Source organism: Strix aluco, chromosome 4, assembly GCF_031877795.1.
Source record: "Strix aluco isolate bStrAlu1 chromosome 4, bStrAlu1.hap1, whole genome shotgun sequence".
NCBI lineage: Eukaryota > Metazoa > Chordata > Aves > Strigiformes > Strigidae > Strix > Strix aluco.
Window position 1 is genome coordinate 50,905,891 of NC_133934.1, and position 14,174 is coordinate 50,920,064.

At 53.6% G+C, this 14,174-nt stretch overlaps 3 protein-coding genes across 5 annotated transcripts in view; 1 reads left to right on the forward strand and 2 right to left on the reverse strand.

Annotated features, from left to right (window-relative positions):
* On the reverse strand, nucleotides 1–12,576 carry LOC141922921 (inositol 1,4,5-trisphosphate receptor-interacting protein-like 1). 2 transcript variants are annotated; one of them, XM_074823050.1, is made up of 2 exons: nucleotides 11,691–12,576; nucleotides 1–1,089 (listed from the first exon to the last, which is right to left on the reverse strand). In XM_074823050.1, the coding sequence occupies exons 1-2, from the start codon at nucleotides 11,907–11,909 to the stop codon at nucleotides 88–90; spliced, it is 1,221 nt and encodes a 406-aa protein (XP_074679151.1). In that variant the 5' UTR covers nucleotides 11,910–12,576; the 3' UTR covers nucleotides 1–87. The 2 variants fall into 2 exon arrangements, with proteins under 2 accessions (XP_074679151.1, XP_074679152.1); XM_074823051.1 differs by lacking the exon at nucleotides 11,691–12,576 and adding an exon at nucleotides 6,636–6,699.
* The window catches only part of SPMAP2L (sperm microtubule associated protein 2 like), a 21,536-nt gene continuing 14,300 nt past the window's right edge, over nucleotides 6,939–14,174 (reverse strand). Inside the window, exon 12 of the mRNA XM_074821273.1 lies at nucleotides 6,939–6,990. The gene's annotated coding sequence lies outside the window, so the exon portion shown is untranslated. The remainder of the gene's footprint in view (nucleotides 6,991–14,174) is intronic.
* Nucleotides 8,045–14,174, forward strand: part of HOPX (HOP homeobox) — an 8,419-nt gene continuing 2,289 nt past the window's right edge. The window contains exons 1-2 of one of the 2 annotated variants that reach the window (XM_074823056.1): nucleotides 8,045–8,255; nucleotides 12,977–13,152. In XM_074823056.1, the coding sequence (XP_074679157.1) occupies nucleotides 13,009–13,152 (144 nt within the window). In that variant the 5' untranslated portion in view covers nucleotides 8,045–8,255; nucleotides 12,977–13,008. Of the gene's footprint in view, nucleotides 8,256–12,608; nucleotides 12,723–12,976; nucleotides 13,153–14,174 lie in introns of those variants that run through there. The other variant, XM_074823055.1, reaches the window with a different exon arrangement.

Genomic DNA, 14,174 nt, shown 5'->3' on the forward strand with positions numbered 1-14,174 from the left:
TACTAGTCATCAATAAACCTTGATTTGCTGCTGCGTCACTGCTGTGTTAATATTTCTAGCCGTGACACTGATAAAGCTGGCCTCTGTCTACTTAAGGCTCAGGTAGGTGTCTGAACTGCCTGGCTGCACTGCAAACCTCATCTCGATGGTGATGTCCATCTCAGAAGTGCTTGCCAGCTGGAACCTGCAGGACCAGGAGGAGGGCAGCACCGTTAGCCGGCAGTGGCGCGACTGGGACAAAAGCAGCCAGGCCGATCTCACCAACACCGAGACCCAGCAGGTGACTTTCTCCATGTCCAAGTAGGAGCACATGCAGAGGGTGCGCAGGAGGCGTGAGCTCTGATCCCTCCGCAGCTTGTCGTTGTGGTGGTGCAGAAAGCCCAACATATCGCCCAGCAGCTGCTCCCTCCAGCACATGCACTCCAGTGCCATGTGGATGCGGAGGGGCCTTGCTGGCAGCTGCCCTGTGGTGTCCTGCTCCAGGCTGAAAGAGTGCCCAGGGGGTGGCTGCAAGATCACGAAGAGGCCATAGGAGATGCTGTCCTCCTCGATGCTCCAGGTTTCCCCGGTGCTGTCCATTCCAGTGGCTGGGTGCATGAGCGGCATGAAAGTGCTCATGCAAAGCACTCGGCAGACGCCAAGGAGGTCACCCACCAGCTCCTTCAGCACCTTGCACATCTCGAGCAGGCGATGCCTTGACAATGGGCTGAACATAGCCAAAGACGCGTCAATGCTGTGTGCTTCGCTGAGGTCTTCCTGCTCCTGCTTGTCCTCCTCCTCCTTGCTTCTGCAGCTGTCCTGCTCACTGTAGCTCTTTGAGAAAAGCTTTGTTTTCTTCACCGGCCAGCAGGCCTGGGCCATCAGGAGCAGGACTCCTGCAAGAGTCCGACACAGCCACGGCTGCAACACAGAAAGCAGCGTGGCTTCCTGTGCAGCTCTGCTCTCCTCAGTTTCCTGCAGCAGCCGAGCCGTCTCCTGACGCAGGTACTCCTCACGCTGCTGCATGGACTTGGCCATGGCCACATCAATCTGGTCACCGCTCTTCTGCGCATGCAGAGCCAGGGTGAGGGTGACTGCTGCAGCCATGGCCTAGAGGAGAAGGGAGAAAAGGGGGCTCAGCAGGGCTGGGCAGGGGGGAGCACGGGGCCAGGGGAGCAGGGCAGGAGCCACCTAGAGCTGGGGGCTGGTCGGAGAGGGGGTGAGGGAGGTTAGAGGGAGCAAGGGCAGGGCGTGGGATCCACAGGCTGTCCCAGGAAAGCCTTTGGGTACTGGTGTCGACAGGTTTGAAGGGGCCACAGGCCCTGGAGACAGCATGGGGCCCACCCTGGTCAAGCCACCCTGATGGCCAGCCTGTGGCTGGGCTGCACCCCATGAAAGGGCAAGGGACACCTGAGTAAGAGTCTCCTGAGGCCCCATCCTGGGCACACAAGAGCGTCCTGTGGAGCCACGGGTACCCGGCACATCCCCAAAGCCTCTCTGGGCACCTGCCACCACTGGAAGCCCTGGGCACCTCTGCCCCCAGGCCCTGAGGGGCTTGGCTCTCGCTCTGGTTTAGAACCCCCCTGGCCATCTGCCCTGTCCCCCATCCAGCCCAGCCTTCCCCCTGCATGCTGCACTCACCAAGCGCTCAAGTCAAAAGGCAGCAGGACTGCCTGATGATGTTGCTGGGCACAGCCCCCATTGTCACCTGTCCTCTGTGATGTCACTGCCACCACAGCAGCATCACCCAGACAGCAAGCCCCAGCCTTCAGCCCCACTGCCCGGCTTGGCGTGTCCTGGGCGTCTTCATGCCAAGTATGAACCTGTCTGGCAAGAGTGAGCTCCCAGGGGCTCTTGTGACAAAGCGGCAGACACCCCCCAAAACCGCAATTGAAATGAAAGTGGGCACTGTAGGTGGATGTCCCTGGCTTACATGGAGAGGTGCAAAGTTTTCTGGGCCACGTGGTCTGACCCCAAGTCGTCTTGAAGAGCTATGAGCCCTTGGACAGAGACAAAACTCCTCCTCCCTCTGCTCCTCTTGGATTCCTTTTTGGACTGACTTACGGCCACTTGATCCCCTCGTCCAGCTCATTGATAAAAGTATTAACAGAAGTGGCCCCAGTGCTGAGCCCTGGGGAACACCACATGGGACCGGATGACAACTGGATTTAACTCCGTTCGCCACAACTCTTTGGGCTTGGCCATCCAGCCCGTTTTTTACCCAGCAAAGAATACACCCGTCCAAGCCATGAGGAACCAGTTTCTCCAGGAGAAGGCAGGGGGCAATATGCAGTTTGTGGCAATTTTTGTGCCTGGAAGTTAGGTAGTTTTGCAACCATAAAGTTTAAAACTTGACTATAGGTATTGTTGTCAGTTGAGAGCTAGATAATACTCATGTCAAAGAGGAGAAAGCAGTAAGCAAGTCATCTGCCTGGATCGGGCAAGGTAAAGATTTCCTAAACTCTGGGCATAAGGGTCTGTAAACTCTTAGTAGCACCTGCTATTATTTGATTGAGCCCAAAGAGAGCAAAAACGTGCATATTTTGGGGACTTCTGCTACTCCTACACAGAGGAAGAAGGATGCCCTTTAAAAAAGTAGTCAGAAGAAGAAAAGGAGATTTTTGAGCTCTGAAAAGAAAACCAAGTGTTTGGGCTCATGGGGAGGGAAAGAAATGTTTGTTGTCCCCAGCCAAACACTGCCTTTAGACTCTGCCATGCACCAGTAAGCCAGAAAACACATATAAGAGATAATGTGCTAGAATGTGGAAACACATATGAGGAATAATGTGCTATGTGCAGAAGAGCTGAATGGGCAGCAGGGGCTAGAATTAGTATCTTGCTAAAAAAGTATCTGCTAAGCGAAGTGTATTTCAAGGGAAACAGGCTCTGGAAAGCCTGGTCCAGCGCTCCCTTGCCGTGCAGACAGGCCATCACTGGACAGCAGGAGCAGCACAGTGATGGGGACACAGCTCTCCAGTGGGGTCTCTCAGCTCAGCCCCTCTGTGCCCACCCTACTGAAAAGGGTTCCTTGTGGCCAGGACATCAGCTTAAGAAACAGGAGACATGGCCCTACACCAAGCCCTCTCTGGAAAAGACCTCACTAGCCAGGACTAGGCCTGAGCCAAGAAACAGCCTTTGAAGACGGGAGAAAGAACGACCCAGGGAAGCCAGACACGCTGGCCATATGTAGTATCAGCCAGCCGAGAGACAGGCACAGAGACACTCAGAGCAACATGAAGGCGATCTCACCGCAGCACCAGAAGCCTCAGCTTGCCAGTGAGCCCCAGGACCCAACCTCACTGTCGATGGCAACTGGCACCCCCAGCCTCTTGTGTCCCCCAAACTACTCCCCTCCAGCAGGACAAGGAGCAAAAACACAGGCCGCAGGCAACAGTGGGACTTTCTTAATCAGGGGTGCAGGTACAGCTTCTTTCGCTCAGGTTTGTTAGGGTGTTTGTGCTTGTTTGAGCCTGCTGGGCTCTCCCATGGGTTGAGCACTCTCCAGCTGCTTGCCTGTGCAGCACAGCACCCTGCTCCCACTGCTCCTGTCTGGAAAGCACCCCCATCTGCCAGCCCAGTCACTGCCTACTGAGAGAGATGGCAAGGAGCATCCTCCTCCAGCCTGGAGCCTCTCTGCCAGACATGCTGGACATAACCAACCCTCTGACAATGGCTCCAAAGCTGGAGCAAGGGGAGCTCCAGGAGCAGGGGATGTCCCGCTGCATCTGACCTGCTCCCTGGGGCGGTGAGGCTGTAAGAGCAATGAGGGAGCCAACCATGAGTGCCTCTGTTGTGCTAACCTAGCTGTCCCCATGGCCAGCCATGTAGAGAAAACTTTTGGCAGCTAGCACCCAGGTTGCTGCAATGCCTTTGTCAGTGCCAGCTTCCCGAGAGCAGCAAAACGCAGGCTGCTAAAGGGAAAAAACAATTTTTTTATGTTAATTGCACAGGGCCCCTGAAGCCACTCCCCAACACCCGGCAGCTGGAGCAGAAGGCCAGTCTCCATCATGTCCCTTCCCTGTTCACCGTCACTCTGCAAGTCATCTTGGTCATCTGCCAGTGCCATGGGGGCCCTGCGGGTGCCCCGGGGGCTGCAGCATGTGTTGCAGGTGCCCCAGGGGCTGTGACGTGTATCACACAGGGACGACCCATCCTACTCACAGTCTTGGGGCCTGTGGCAGCGCCCCAGCAGCTGGTGACACCAGGGTCACCTCTCAGCGGGCGCCCAGCGTGGCTCTGTGCCACCCGCCCAAACTGCTCCAACAGAAACCACAGGGACTGCTGCCAGCTGCGTGTTGCCGCTCAGCCGGTTCAGACCAGGACTGATTTTAGCAAGCATTTTCCAGCCTCCCACCTCCCTGACTTGCTCCGTAGAAAATGCACAACCATCCAAATCTCTGGAAGGGCCCTCACTCTTCTTCACATCCCTCTTGCACTCCAGGGGTAGAGAACGGATCTGCATGTCTCCTCTAGCCTCTTCCCTGCTTCTCACCAGTGCCAGAGCCCATATTTTCCTGGGCTGGGCACAGCAGGCAGCTCACACGTGTGATGCCCTGCCGGCTCTCTCTGCGTGCTAGGGCACGCTCTGCCTACAAGCAATTGCAGCGCTGCTGAAAAGCCTCCTGGCAAGGAACTGCACATATCAGCGCCTGGTTTAGTCACATCAAAACAATCTGGTTAGTAAGAGAGGGAGGAGGGAGGACGACTCTACCCCAGGCAGAGACTGCACATGGAAATACCGATGAGATGACACTGTTCTCTGAGAAATATTGGAGCAACTGGAGGAGCAATAAAACACTACATTTTCCATCCACATGGCTGTATCCCATGGACAAAGAAAAGGCAGGGGTCTTACTGGAAGTCATATCTGATTCTTGTCTATCTGGCCTGGATCAATTCTGATTATGAGGATAGAAAGGCTGAAGCCTGCCCACTAAAATAAAAGGAAAATGCATGAAGGAGAGTGCAGCTGAGGCAGTTGCTGCTCCAGTAACAAGGGCAGCAAGGAGCCACCTGTACCTACTTTTTCCTCTTCCCCCTGCCCGGGGCATGATCTGGGTGAGCACTGTGTGCTGCTGGCTCTTGGGCTGCAGCTCCTGTTGTTGCTCACCCAGGGAAAAACTGATCAAAAGATCAGTGATTCAGTCATTCAGTGATTCCTGGGTTTTGGGGTATCCAACAAAGGCAACTGTTAGCTGCACCCTGCAGAGCAACTGATTTCTTACACTATTCTGGAGCAAGTGGGTTTTGCGGGTAGGAATCTCATCTGATTAGCTGCAAGAGTTGTCCTGTGAGTCAGTACTGGCTGGTTAGGAAATTTCTCTAACTGAATGGAAGCCCCAAAATTCTGTAAAGCCTTTTTTCCAGCCATATTTTTTAGGTCAGTAGCCAGAAAACCCAAGCACATTAGGAAAAAAATACTGGAAAAGAAACAGAAGATGTTTTTTGCAGTTTCCCTTTGCATTCGTGTGTTCAGGAGGAGAAGGGAAGGTTTTGCTTTCTCTCTGACAATTGGCTTGTGGGGATGTCTCTGGAAAGCCCACATTTTTTAACTCACATACTTAAAAAAAGAAAAAATCTCTGCTTAATGTCCAGATAGGAGGTGCTGATACTAAGCCTCATTTTCAAGAAGCAGAACATGGCAAAATCCAGGAGAGATACAGGCATGCAAAGGAGGCAGTATGAACAAGTCAGAAAAGCTAAATTATATCCTATTCTCTCCTGATGACTTAACAAATTGCTTCTCTCCTGTCGTCTTCATTTTTTTTCCAGCCTGTCTCCTTGCAGTGTTAGAGAGACAACATTTGGGCCAGGATGACCACGAACTATGTGTCCAATGCCCCTCACAAAGTGACTGCAGTCAACATGTTGCCGTAGTGCAAGCACTGGATGATATTCAAGCCTGTGCAAGAGGGGTCCAGAGGAGTGGGATGCTGAACACAGGCTGCAGCTGCCAACTCCTTGCTGCAGTGCCACAGTATCATGCAAAATTGTCAAATGCACATCACAACAGCTGTATTTTTTCCTCCCTGTAGGGAGGAAAACTCTGTGATGGGCCTGGATGCATCCTGCATTTTGTTTCTATTTAATCTAACCCTCCTGACAAAGGGACAATCTCTGGGGCCAGGATCTCCTCATACCAGCTGAAGTATAAACTCCAGCAGTACTTTGGCCCTCTCCCAGGAAGAGAAATGGGGCCTAAAAGACTTCAGGATCAGAAAAGCATTAGCATTTGCCAGCCAGATGTGGACAGATTTGTGATGTGACTTTCACACTGTCACTGCAGGACTCCCAGCACCTCTGAAGCCATTTCAGTGGCATGTCTCAGCCTGAAGCACATCACTGCTAGCGCTCCCAGTGCAAGTCTGGGCTGGGTTCACAAGTTAAGGGACAAGGTTTTTTCCACATTAAAGACTTTCTCTCTGTTGACAGTAATAAAGGAGGGAAGAGAGGAGCTGATCCTGTTCCCGCAGGCCAGGTTACTCACATTTTGCAATGCCTGGGGCACACGCATGAAAGAGAATAAAAGACAGCATACAAACGTAAGAAAATCTTTCTGAGCCAGAATATTTTCCCATCTGTCCTGTCTCCAAGGGCGGCCAAGAGCAGGTGCCAGAGCAGAGCATAGCATGGGGCAGCTAAGTAGCAATACCCACCAGAGCTCCCCCAAGTACATGGCAGTACACAATTCAGGGCTTCTGCTTGGACTTCCCACATGGAGTTCAAAATCCAGGGCTGTGTCCTGCTGCAAGGGTCTGCTGCAGCCCCCTTGAATGCACCCCGATCCCTCCATCCATGGCTGCTGGAGCCATCCCATCGGACACATCTTCCAACCTGCTTGTCCCCATCCAGCGCTACCCATGCTCTTGTTGCTTAGCACCAGTGATAAACATGACATATCCCCTTGGCTGGGTGCCTGCCCAAGGCATGCAGGATCAAGTCTTCTCCCAAAATCATCCTCCGGCAGCCACTGAACAGCAGCACTTGGTTGATCAGGCAGTGTAGCTATCCCTGTAGCAAAAAGATTCACTGATCAGCGTCATCCTGCTAGGAAAATTGGCACAGGTCTGCATACACTTTGGTGCAGATCTCTTTGCAATCTCCTTGCCTTGGCCCGGGTTTCCCCCCACATCGCAAAACCACTCCATCTTCAGGGTAGTTTTGGCTCATTGCTAAACATATGGCAGGTTTTTTGCCTGGGTTTGTCCAGCCACTTCTCCCCAGGGGCTCCCTGCCCCTGGCTCCAGTCAGCTCGACAGTTTTTTGCATCCAGTGCCAGTTTTCCTTTTGCTCTGGCAGATAACCTCAGTCATTGCATCCTATACTCAGTTTCTCATGAGCCCTTTCTCCAGCCTCTCTGATTGTTCAGCATCCCCTTCCAGCTGTCTGTGAGCTGAGAGAAATTCAACTCCTCCCCACCCCACAATATGTCTCTTTTAAAGCTGCTGTCTAATGCTTCCAGCCCACCCCACTGGGAACTGCAGGCTCCCAGGCACTTAACAAAGGAGAGTATAGATCTTTGGCAGAAGAGGGTGCCCTACCCTCTTCCCCATCCCCAGCCAGGCTCCTGCCCTGTGCCTCTGAGGGCACTTGTGCTGCAGCAGCAGGTCAGATCCAGGACCCAGTCCTGCCCCTTTACCCAGCCTGGCAGGATCACTGTACTGGCAAAAGCAACAGCAGAATCAGGAGCCTTAAACCTGGACAAATCCTCTGCAGAGGACTAAAGTGAGATGAAAAGCCAGCCCTGCACAGCAGTGACTGCTGCTGTGCTCCATTAGCAAAGCCAGGAGTGGGTCTCCCCACACCTGGGGAGCAGGTGGCAGCCTGGCTGAGGGGGCAGCGGTGGGGGCCCCAGGGTCCCCAGAGGGGCAGGCAAGCTTGGCGGGAGCCCAAATGAACGTCTGAGCGCAGTTTCCACCGCACCCTGCCATCACCCTTCCTGCACCCTGTAGGAAACAGCCCCAGCGGCCCTCACCCGGGGCCTGCAGGACGGCGTCCACCAGCCCTGAGCGTGGCAGGACAAGCCATGACGGCTCCCGGTGCCACCCGTCCGGAGAGCCCTGCAGCACGTACAACCATGCGTTGAGCCCTGCCAAAGAGAGTGGATGCCAAACCTGAATTACCAGCCCAGAGAGTGGCTGTGGATCCCGGGAGCTTTGTGATTTGTAGCAGGTTTTTCAGGTCCCCGCCTGTCACACACACGCAGATACTTAAGCAGTCACCCAAGGACCTGCGGGGTTCTTGTTCTACACACTTCTGGTCTCTGACAGCTCCAGGTAAGTGCAGGCTTTGAGCTGGGGGTGCTGGGGTAGATTTGCAGTTGGGGATGGTGGGGAAGGGGGGATGGAGGGAGGATGTGACCTGCGCTTACTGATGCTGGGAGGTTGGAGCAGCACCTGGCGGGGCTGTGGTGGGAAAGCTTCATGCCTGGGGCAGGGAGAGGGTCACGAAGGCAGCCAGAGACCCCAGGCTGGGGGTACCACAGGGACCTGCCTCTGCTTCAGCAGCTGCTGTGCTCTTGTTTGCTTTGTTCCCATCTGATATTATCTTCTAAAAGGCTGAACGGGTAGTTTACCGGATGCATGACAGGTGGTTTTTCCTTATTTACGGTAGGGTCTGTTTTATTTTTAAAGCCTTCGTCCCACCTTATCCTGTGCACCATGCCGGCTGATGTTATCCACAGCCACCCCACAGCAGGAGTCCTGCGAAAAGCTTGGGACAGGACATGGCTCTGCAGCAAAGCAAGAGAGGGCAGGAGGTCTCCTTTGCATTGAGAACTGCTATTTTAATCCCTGCAGTGGAAGGAAATAGCTGCAAGCTAAAGCCAGATGCAGATGCATCCCAGCCCTAACAGTGGGGAGAGCACTGGGGAAGGGGTCAAGAAGCCCAGCAGGGGCTATGGGGCCCCATCAGCTGGGCAAGAGCTACTGCTCAGAGTTTTCCAGGGGCTTCAGGTGCAGTAAATTGTTAGAAAGCTGCACAGACAGACAGCTATTGTGCCTGCCATTCAAAAAAGCAAAGCTGAGCACACAGAGATCATGTCTTTTCTGGAAAAGTGGCTGCTTTCTGCCAGGATAGGCAGTGCTGACTGCACTAGCAGAGGGATGTCCTCTCCTGTTTCTGGCCAGAGCTGGGAGCCCTGCTAGTAACCTCAGGGTGTCTCTGGGGAGCTGGGTGCAACCACAGGACATGAGCAGTATAATTGTGGAGTGAGGTCTCTCTCCACCTCACTGATCCTACCTCACATCTAGGTCTGGTCACTCAGGGCCTTGTCCAGCTGATTTTTAGAGATCACCAAGGATGGAGATGCCGCCACTCTCTGGTCCCTGTCCCCATGTTGGACCACCCCACACTATGAAGATTTTTTTCCCAACATCTAATAAGACTTTCTCTTGCTGCAATTTGTGTCCATCAGCCATTGCCTTTTTCCTGCTCACTCCAAAATGGTCCTGGAGGTGCATTTAAATGCCCCATAAGCCACACTAAGAGCACCAGGTGCTGCCTGCACAGCCTCCACGTACACAGCAATGCTGCTGGAGCCACCCACAGCCCAGGCAACCCACGAACCCCTTGCAAGCTTCAGCTGGTGGCTGCTCTCACATTGCTCCACCTAAAACCAAGACAACTAGTTAGTCAGAGCCAAGTGTGAATTTCCCAGCTTGACACATAGGACAGAGCAGGTGTCACCAGTGCTGTGGTTTCACTGTGACAGTGCATCTGACATTGTCATTTCCGCCTGGGTGAGTAACCCCCCGCCACTGAACTCTCATCCCTGTGCTGCCCAGGGGAGATAGCAGTGGGCATGGCACTGCTCACAGAGCTGAATGATAACCACAGGTTCCCAGCCTTTCTGAAAGCCAAATAGATGATTTACATCCATTGCACTGAAAAAGCCATTTTTTTCCAATGCCTGCAAAAATTTAGGCAGAAAAAAGCAGTGAGCAGTGATGCTCTTCAAAGCTGAGCAAAACAGTTGTGATTCTCCATATTTCTGCCAGAAAGAAATGTAAGCAAGAAAATCACCTTTCCTGTACAGGGGAGAGGTCCTGTGCAGCCTGAAGAGCAGGCTCCAGGCCTGAGCTTAAATGGGGCTCCATTTAAGTAGCGAGTAGGTGAGTAGTGGTCCAGATACAGCCAATGAGGACATTTAGGGACTCCTGGTGCCCTCAAGTCCTGTCATATACCCCAAATTTTTAGCAGCTGAGAGGCACCAAGTGCTGGGTGCCACAAGCTACACAGGGCCACATGACTCCTGCAAACCTACAGGGCCCAGTGGAGCATTGTGGGGAGACATGCAGAGCCCTCCATGACACCCAGGGTTTTCAGCTTTTTCTGAAAGCCTTCTCACAGCCTTTGAGAGGCAGGAACTGTTCTTCCTCCAGAGCAGGGGTAGAGGGGAGACAAGGAAAAACCATGAGATATCACATCCTGCGTGCTAGGGCACCCTGAACTGCCAGAAAGTAGAAGATACTGTGTCCTACGGGGAAATGCCTCAGGAATTGGGAGATTATCAGAAATAGAAACAGCTATGCAGATGAAACATGAAAGTTGAACCTCATGTTCCTCATGCAAATCAATGCACACACATGAATGTACATTAATGCACCATGCTGCAAACGATGATTTATGAACCACCAGGACATGTTGCTCCTGGTGGCCCAGGCTAGATGCATGATCCAGAGGTGATGAGGAACCCTGTGGTGACTGGGCTTTCTAGAAGAAGGGCAGGTCACTCAGTGGGGTGCTGAACAAGGAGGAATTGAAGGACTTGAGCTTGGCCTCATCTGCACTTTGACCTCATGGAGAGCCTGACAGCCACAGTGCTGGAGAGCAGCACCTCAAGTCCAGGGGATTTCCTTCTCCCCCTGCATCTTTTCCAGAGGTCTCCAAATGCCCAAGTAGGTGAGCAGCATTCACCTGGCCCCCACCAGCTCACCCGCATGAGGGACTGAACTTTGTCTGTCCCCTTCCTATATGGACAGGTCTGAACTGAGCTGATGCCAGGAAAGCCCAGGCGGCTGCTGCCGCACATCCATGGCAGACACAGCCAACTCAGCATGCAGCACCTGGGGTTAAAGATGGTTTTTCCCCAGTCCATCCAGGCGTGATGGATGATGCTGTCTACCAGCACACTCCATTATGCTCAGAGGTGCTCCAGCCTTATGCAACCACTGTGTTACAATCACTATTTACCAAGTGACTCAAGCAGAGTGGGCTGTTTCACAACCAGCCCTGGTCTATTTATAAGCCCCTACTCAAATGCCAAAGGATCCTTTTATTAGTCAAAGCATCTCCTACAGACAAGTCTCTGTGGGGTCTTTGCTTTTTGAGGTAAAGCTCAAAGAAGAGGATCTCTCTAGCCTCTCATGAATAGCAGAGTTGGCTCTCTGTAAGCTGCAAGGCAGTTTTGGAGCTGAGCCCCATCCCAGCAGTGCTGTCAGCAAGTGAGAGCCCTGGGGCATTCAGTACACTCCAGAGTACCAAGTGGGTGAAGGTGAGTTATCTGTCAACCAGGAAAGCAGTTGGGTTTAAAGCTACGCCATAGGGGTGCAGCATAATGGAAGTGCCTGGGTTACACCCCAGAGCCAAAGGGAAGAAGCTGGACTGCAAGGTGAAGGCAGGGCAGGTCTGAAGCCGATGGCCCAGAGGAGTCCCAAAGCAGGCCGAGGGCTCCTGGCAGCATGGAGAGCCAGCAACACCAACCAACCCACCTGACAGAGACGGCCAGGCAACTCGGGCCAGGCAACTCGGACAGCAGGAGAGTAGATCAAGAAAGGCCACATTTTTGCATCCAGGTCCTCCCCTGCCAACACCCCACCGTTGGGTTTGGAATCACCGAAATGATTCAGCATCAAGGGACTTCTGCATGCTTTTGGGGGCAATGCCTTGTATTTTAGTTGACCGAATTGGCAGGCTCGACCCTCTGCCATGCGGGAGCAAACTTGGAGCCCTGCAGAAGAGAGGTGTGGGACTTACCCAAGGTGTACGACTTATCCAAGGTGTACTTACTGGTTTTGCTCTTGCTCTTGTGCCACGTCTGCCAGAGATTCGTGCAAAGCACAAGTGGGACAAACATTACCCTTGAGGAGAATGTGGGGTCCTTTCTTCTCCTATTGCCAGGAGCACCAAGCACTGATCACAGCCGAAGGCAGTGAGTGCTTGAGCAAGACATGCACGGGGTATGGTCCTCTGAGGACTGACCCTTCACTTATAGACTGAAAAACAAACAAACAGTTCAGCAGTGCTCAAGAAAAACACTAACTGTTTATGCCCATGCATGATAACATTAAATATTAGCAAAAACAAAGCAGCTCATCTGCTTGTCACCAGCTTTGTGTAATGTCTGGCCACGCTGCTAGGAGGAAGACCAGGACACTGATCATGAGGGAAAATGGGGTGATTGCTGGGTCCAGGCCCATGCTCCCAAAAGATCCTGCATCCTCTTGTTTGTGATTCCTCTGCACAAACTTGCCTGGTTGCTGAGAAGGAAAAAAAAAACAACCACTAGGCTGGATGCCAGATACTGTCCCCTCACCCAGAGAATAAGTAATGTTTTTTAATTAATGTCTTTAAATTAACCCCCTCAACATGCCCGTTGCTGTGACATCACTCCTAAGTGACGCCCAGGCCTAAATACGGCTGTAAACAGGAATCGTCCCCACGGGAGTCACACTGGCTATAAATACAGCAACAGGGGAGTGCTGAGCAGAGGACAGGCTGCAGTTTTCTGACAGCTAAGGATGGTAAGACAGCTCAGCTGGGCACTGTTGGCATGCGGTCACCACAGTGGGGAAACTGAGGCAGGAGTTGCTGGGGGGCTGGGGCTCACAGCTGAGCTCCTCAGCATGCCTTTGGGAAGGGAGTTGTGCCCTGCCGCAGCCAGAGGCCACTGGGGAGGGGGGATCTGGGGGAACAGAGATGGCAAATCTGGGGCTCAGCAAGTGTGGCCCTGCTGGCCACTCCCAGCTTGGGCAATGATGCCGGCCCCCCTCCACAGTGCCTGGCCCCATAGCCCTGCCCCGGGAAGCGATGGCCACGGAGAAGCCAGTGACTCCCACTGAGGAGCAGCTAGAGATCCTGGAGTACAACTTCTGCAAGGTGAACAAGCATCCTGACCCCACCACGCTGTGCCTCATCGCAGCCGAGACCGGGCTCTCCGAGGAGCAGACTCTGGTGAGTGTGCGCCCCTTGCATGCCTCTGTGCCGCACACACTCCTCCCACATCTCCTGCCTGTCCTGTCTCTGGCTCTCTATTGTACCCCCTGCACTCTTCTGTTACCCCACACACTTCGTACTGCACCCCCCCACCCCTCATGCTCCCTCCACACCCCCTGCACCCCTCTGTGCCCCTGCACTCCTTACCTGCACTCCTTACTTTCACTCCCTGCACCACTCTGCACTGCTCGCACTCCTTACGTGCACTCCTTACTTTCACTCCCTGCACCACTCTGCACTGCTCATACTCCTTACTGTACCTCATACTGCACCCACAAGTCTCCTCTGCACCTCTGCAACCCCCAGTGCACCCCTAACCCCACACTGCACCCACAGAGCTCTACTGCACCATTGCATTTCCCTGTACCCTGCATCCTCCCTGCACCCCACATGTTCCTGCCCCTGCATCCCCAAAGACCTTTCCCCTGCAATTGCAGCCCCTTCATCCCACAGGCCTCCTGCACAGCAGTCCTTTGCTCCCCTCCCCCCCCGCACAGGAGCCCCATCCCCAGCCTGGGCTTGGCGACCAGGCTAGTGCTTCCCACAGCCAGAACAAGGGCACACCCCGAGCGTCACTGGCTGGCAGTGGAGCCCTGCATATACAACCCCTGCATGCTGTCTTTCCTTCCAACCCATTTCTGGTGGTCTCTGGTGCCCAAACCACTGCTGGCTTTATGGTCTGAAGCAACTACAGTCATTTTAAAACAGATGTAGGAAAGATGCAACTCCTGCAGGACATACTCAGGCTGTGCACACTCCCCCTCACTGCAGTTAGCTACTTCAGTGGCCCCAAGCCCAGATGTCAGGCAGGTCTGTCAGCCTCTCTAGGAGACATAGAGGCCTCCAAATGTCCTTCGACAGAAACAATCTGCCACTGTCTGGGACTTCCACCGAGCCCTGTGCTCCATCTGGCTACTTGCAAGCTAACCTGGTCTTCAGAAGCAAACGGCTCCTTCCCAATTCCTTCAGGTTGCAGTGCA

What these genes read in the sequence shown, in the direction of transcription:
- LOC141922921 (XM_074823050.1), bottom strand. Translation starts at nt 11,909, where the DNA reads ATGGCAGAGGGTCGAGCCTGCCAATTCGGTCAACTAAAATACAAGGCA. An exon ending in TGCCTGGCCGTCTCTGTCAG is followed by an intron (nt 1,090 to 11,690) that starts GTGGGTTGGTTG and finishes CTTCTCCTCTAG; the next exon opens with GCCATGGCTGCAGCAGTCAC.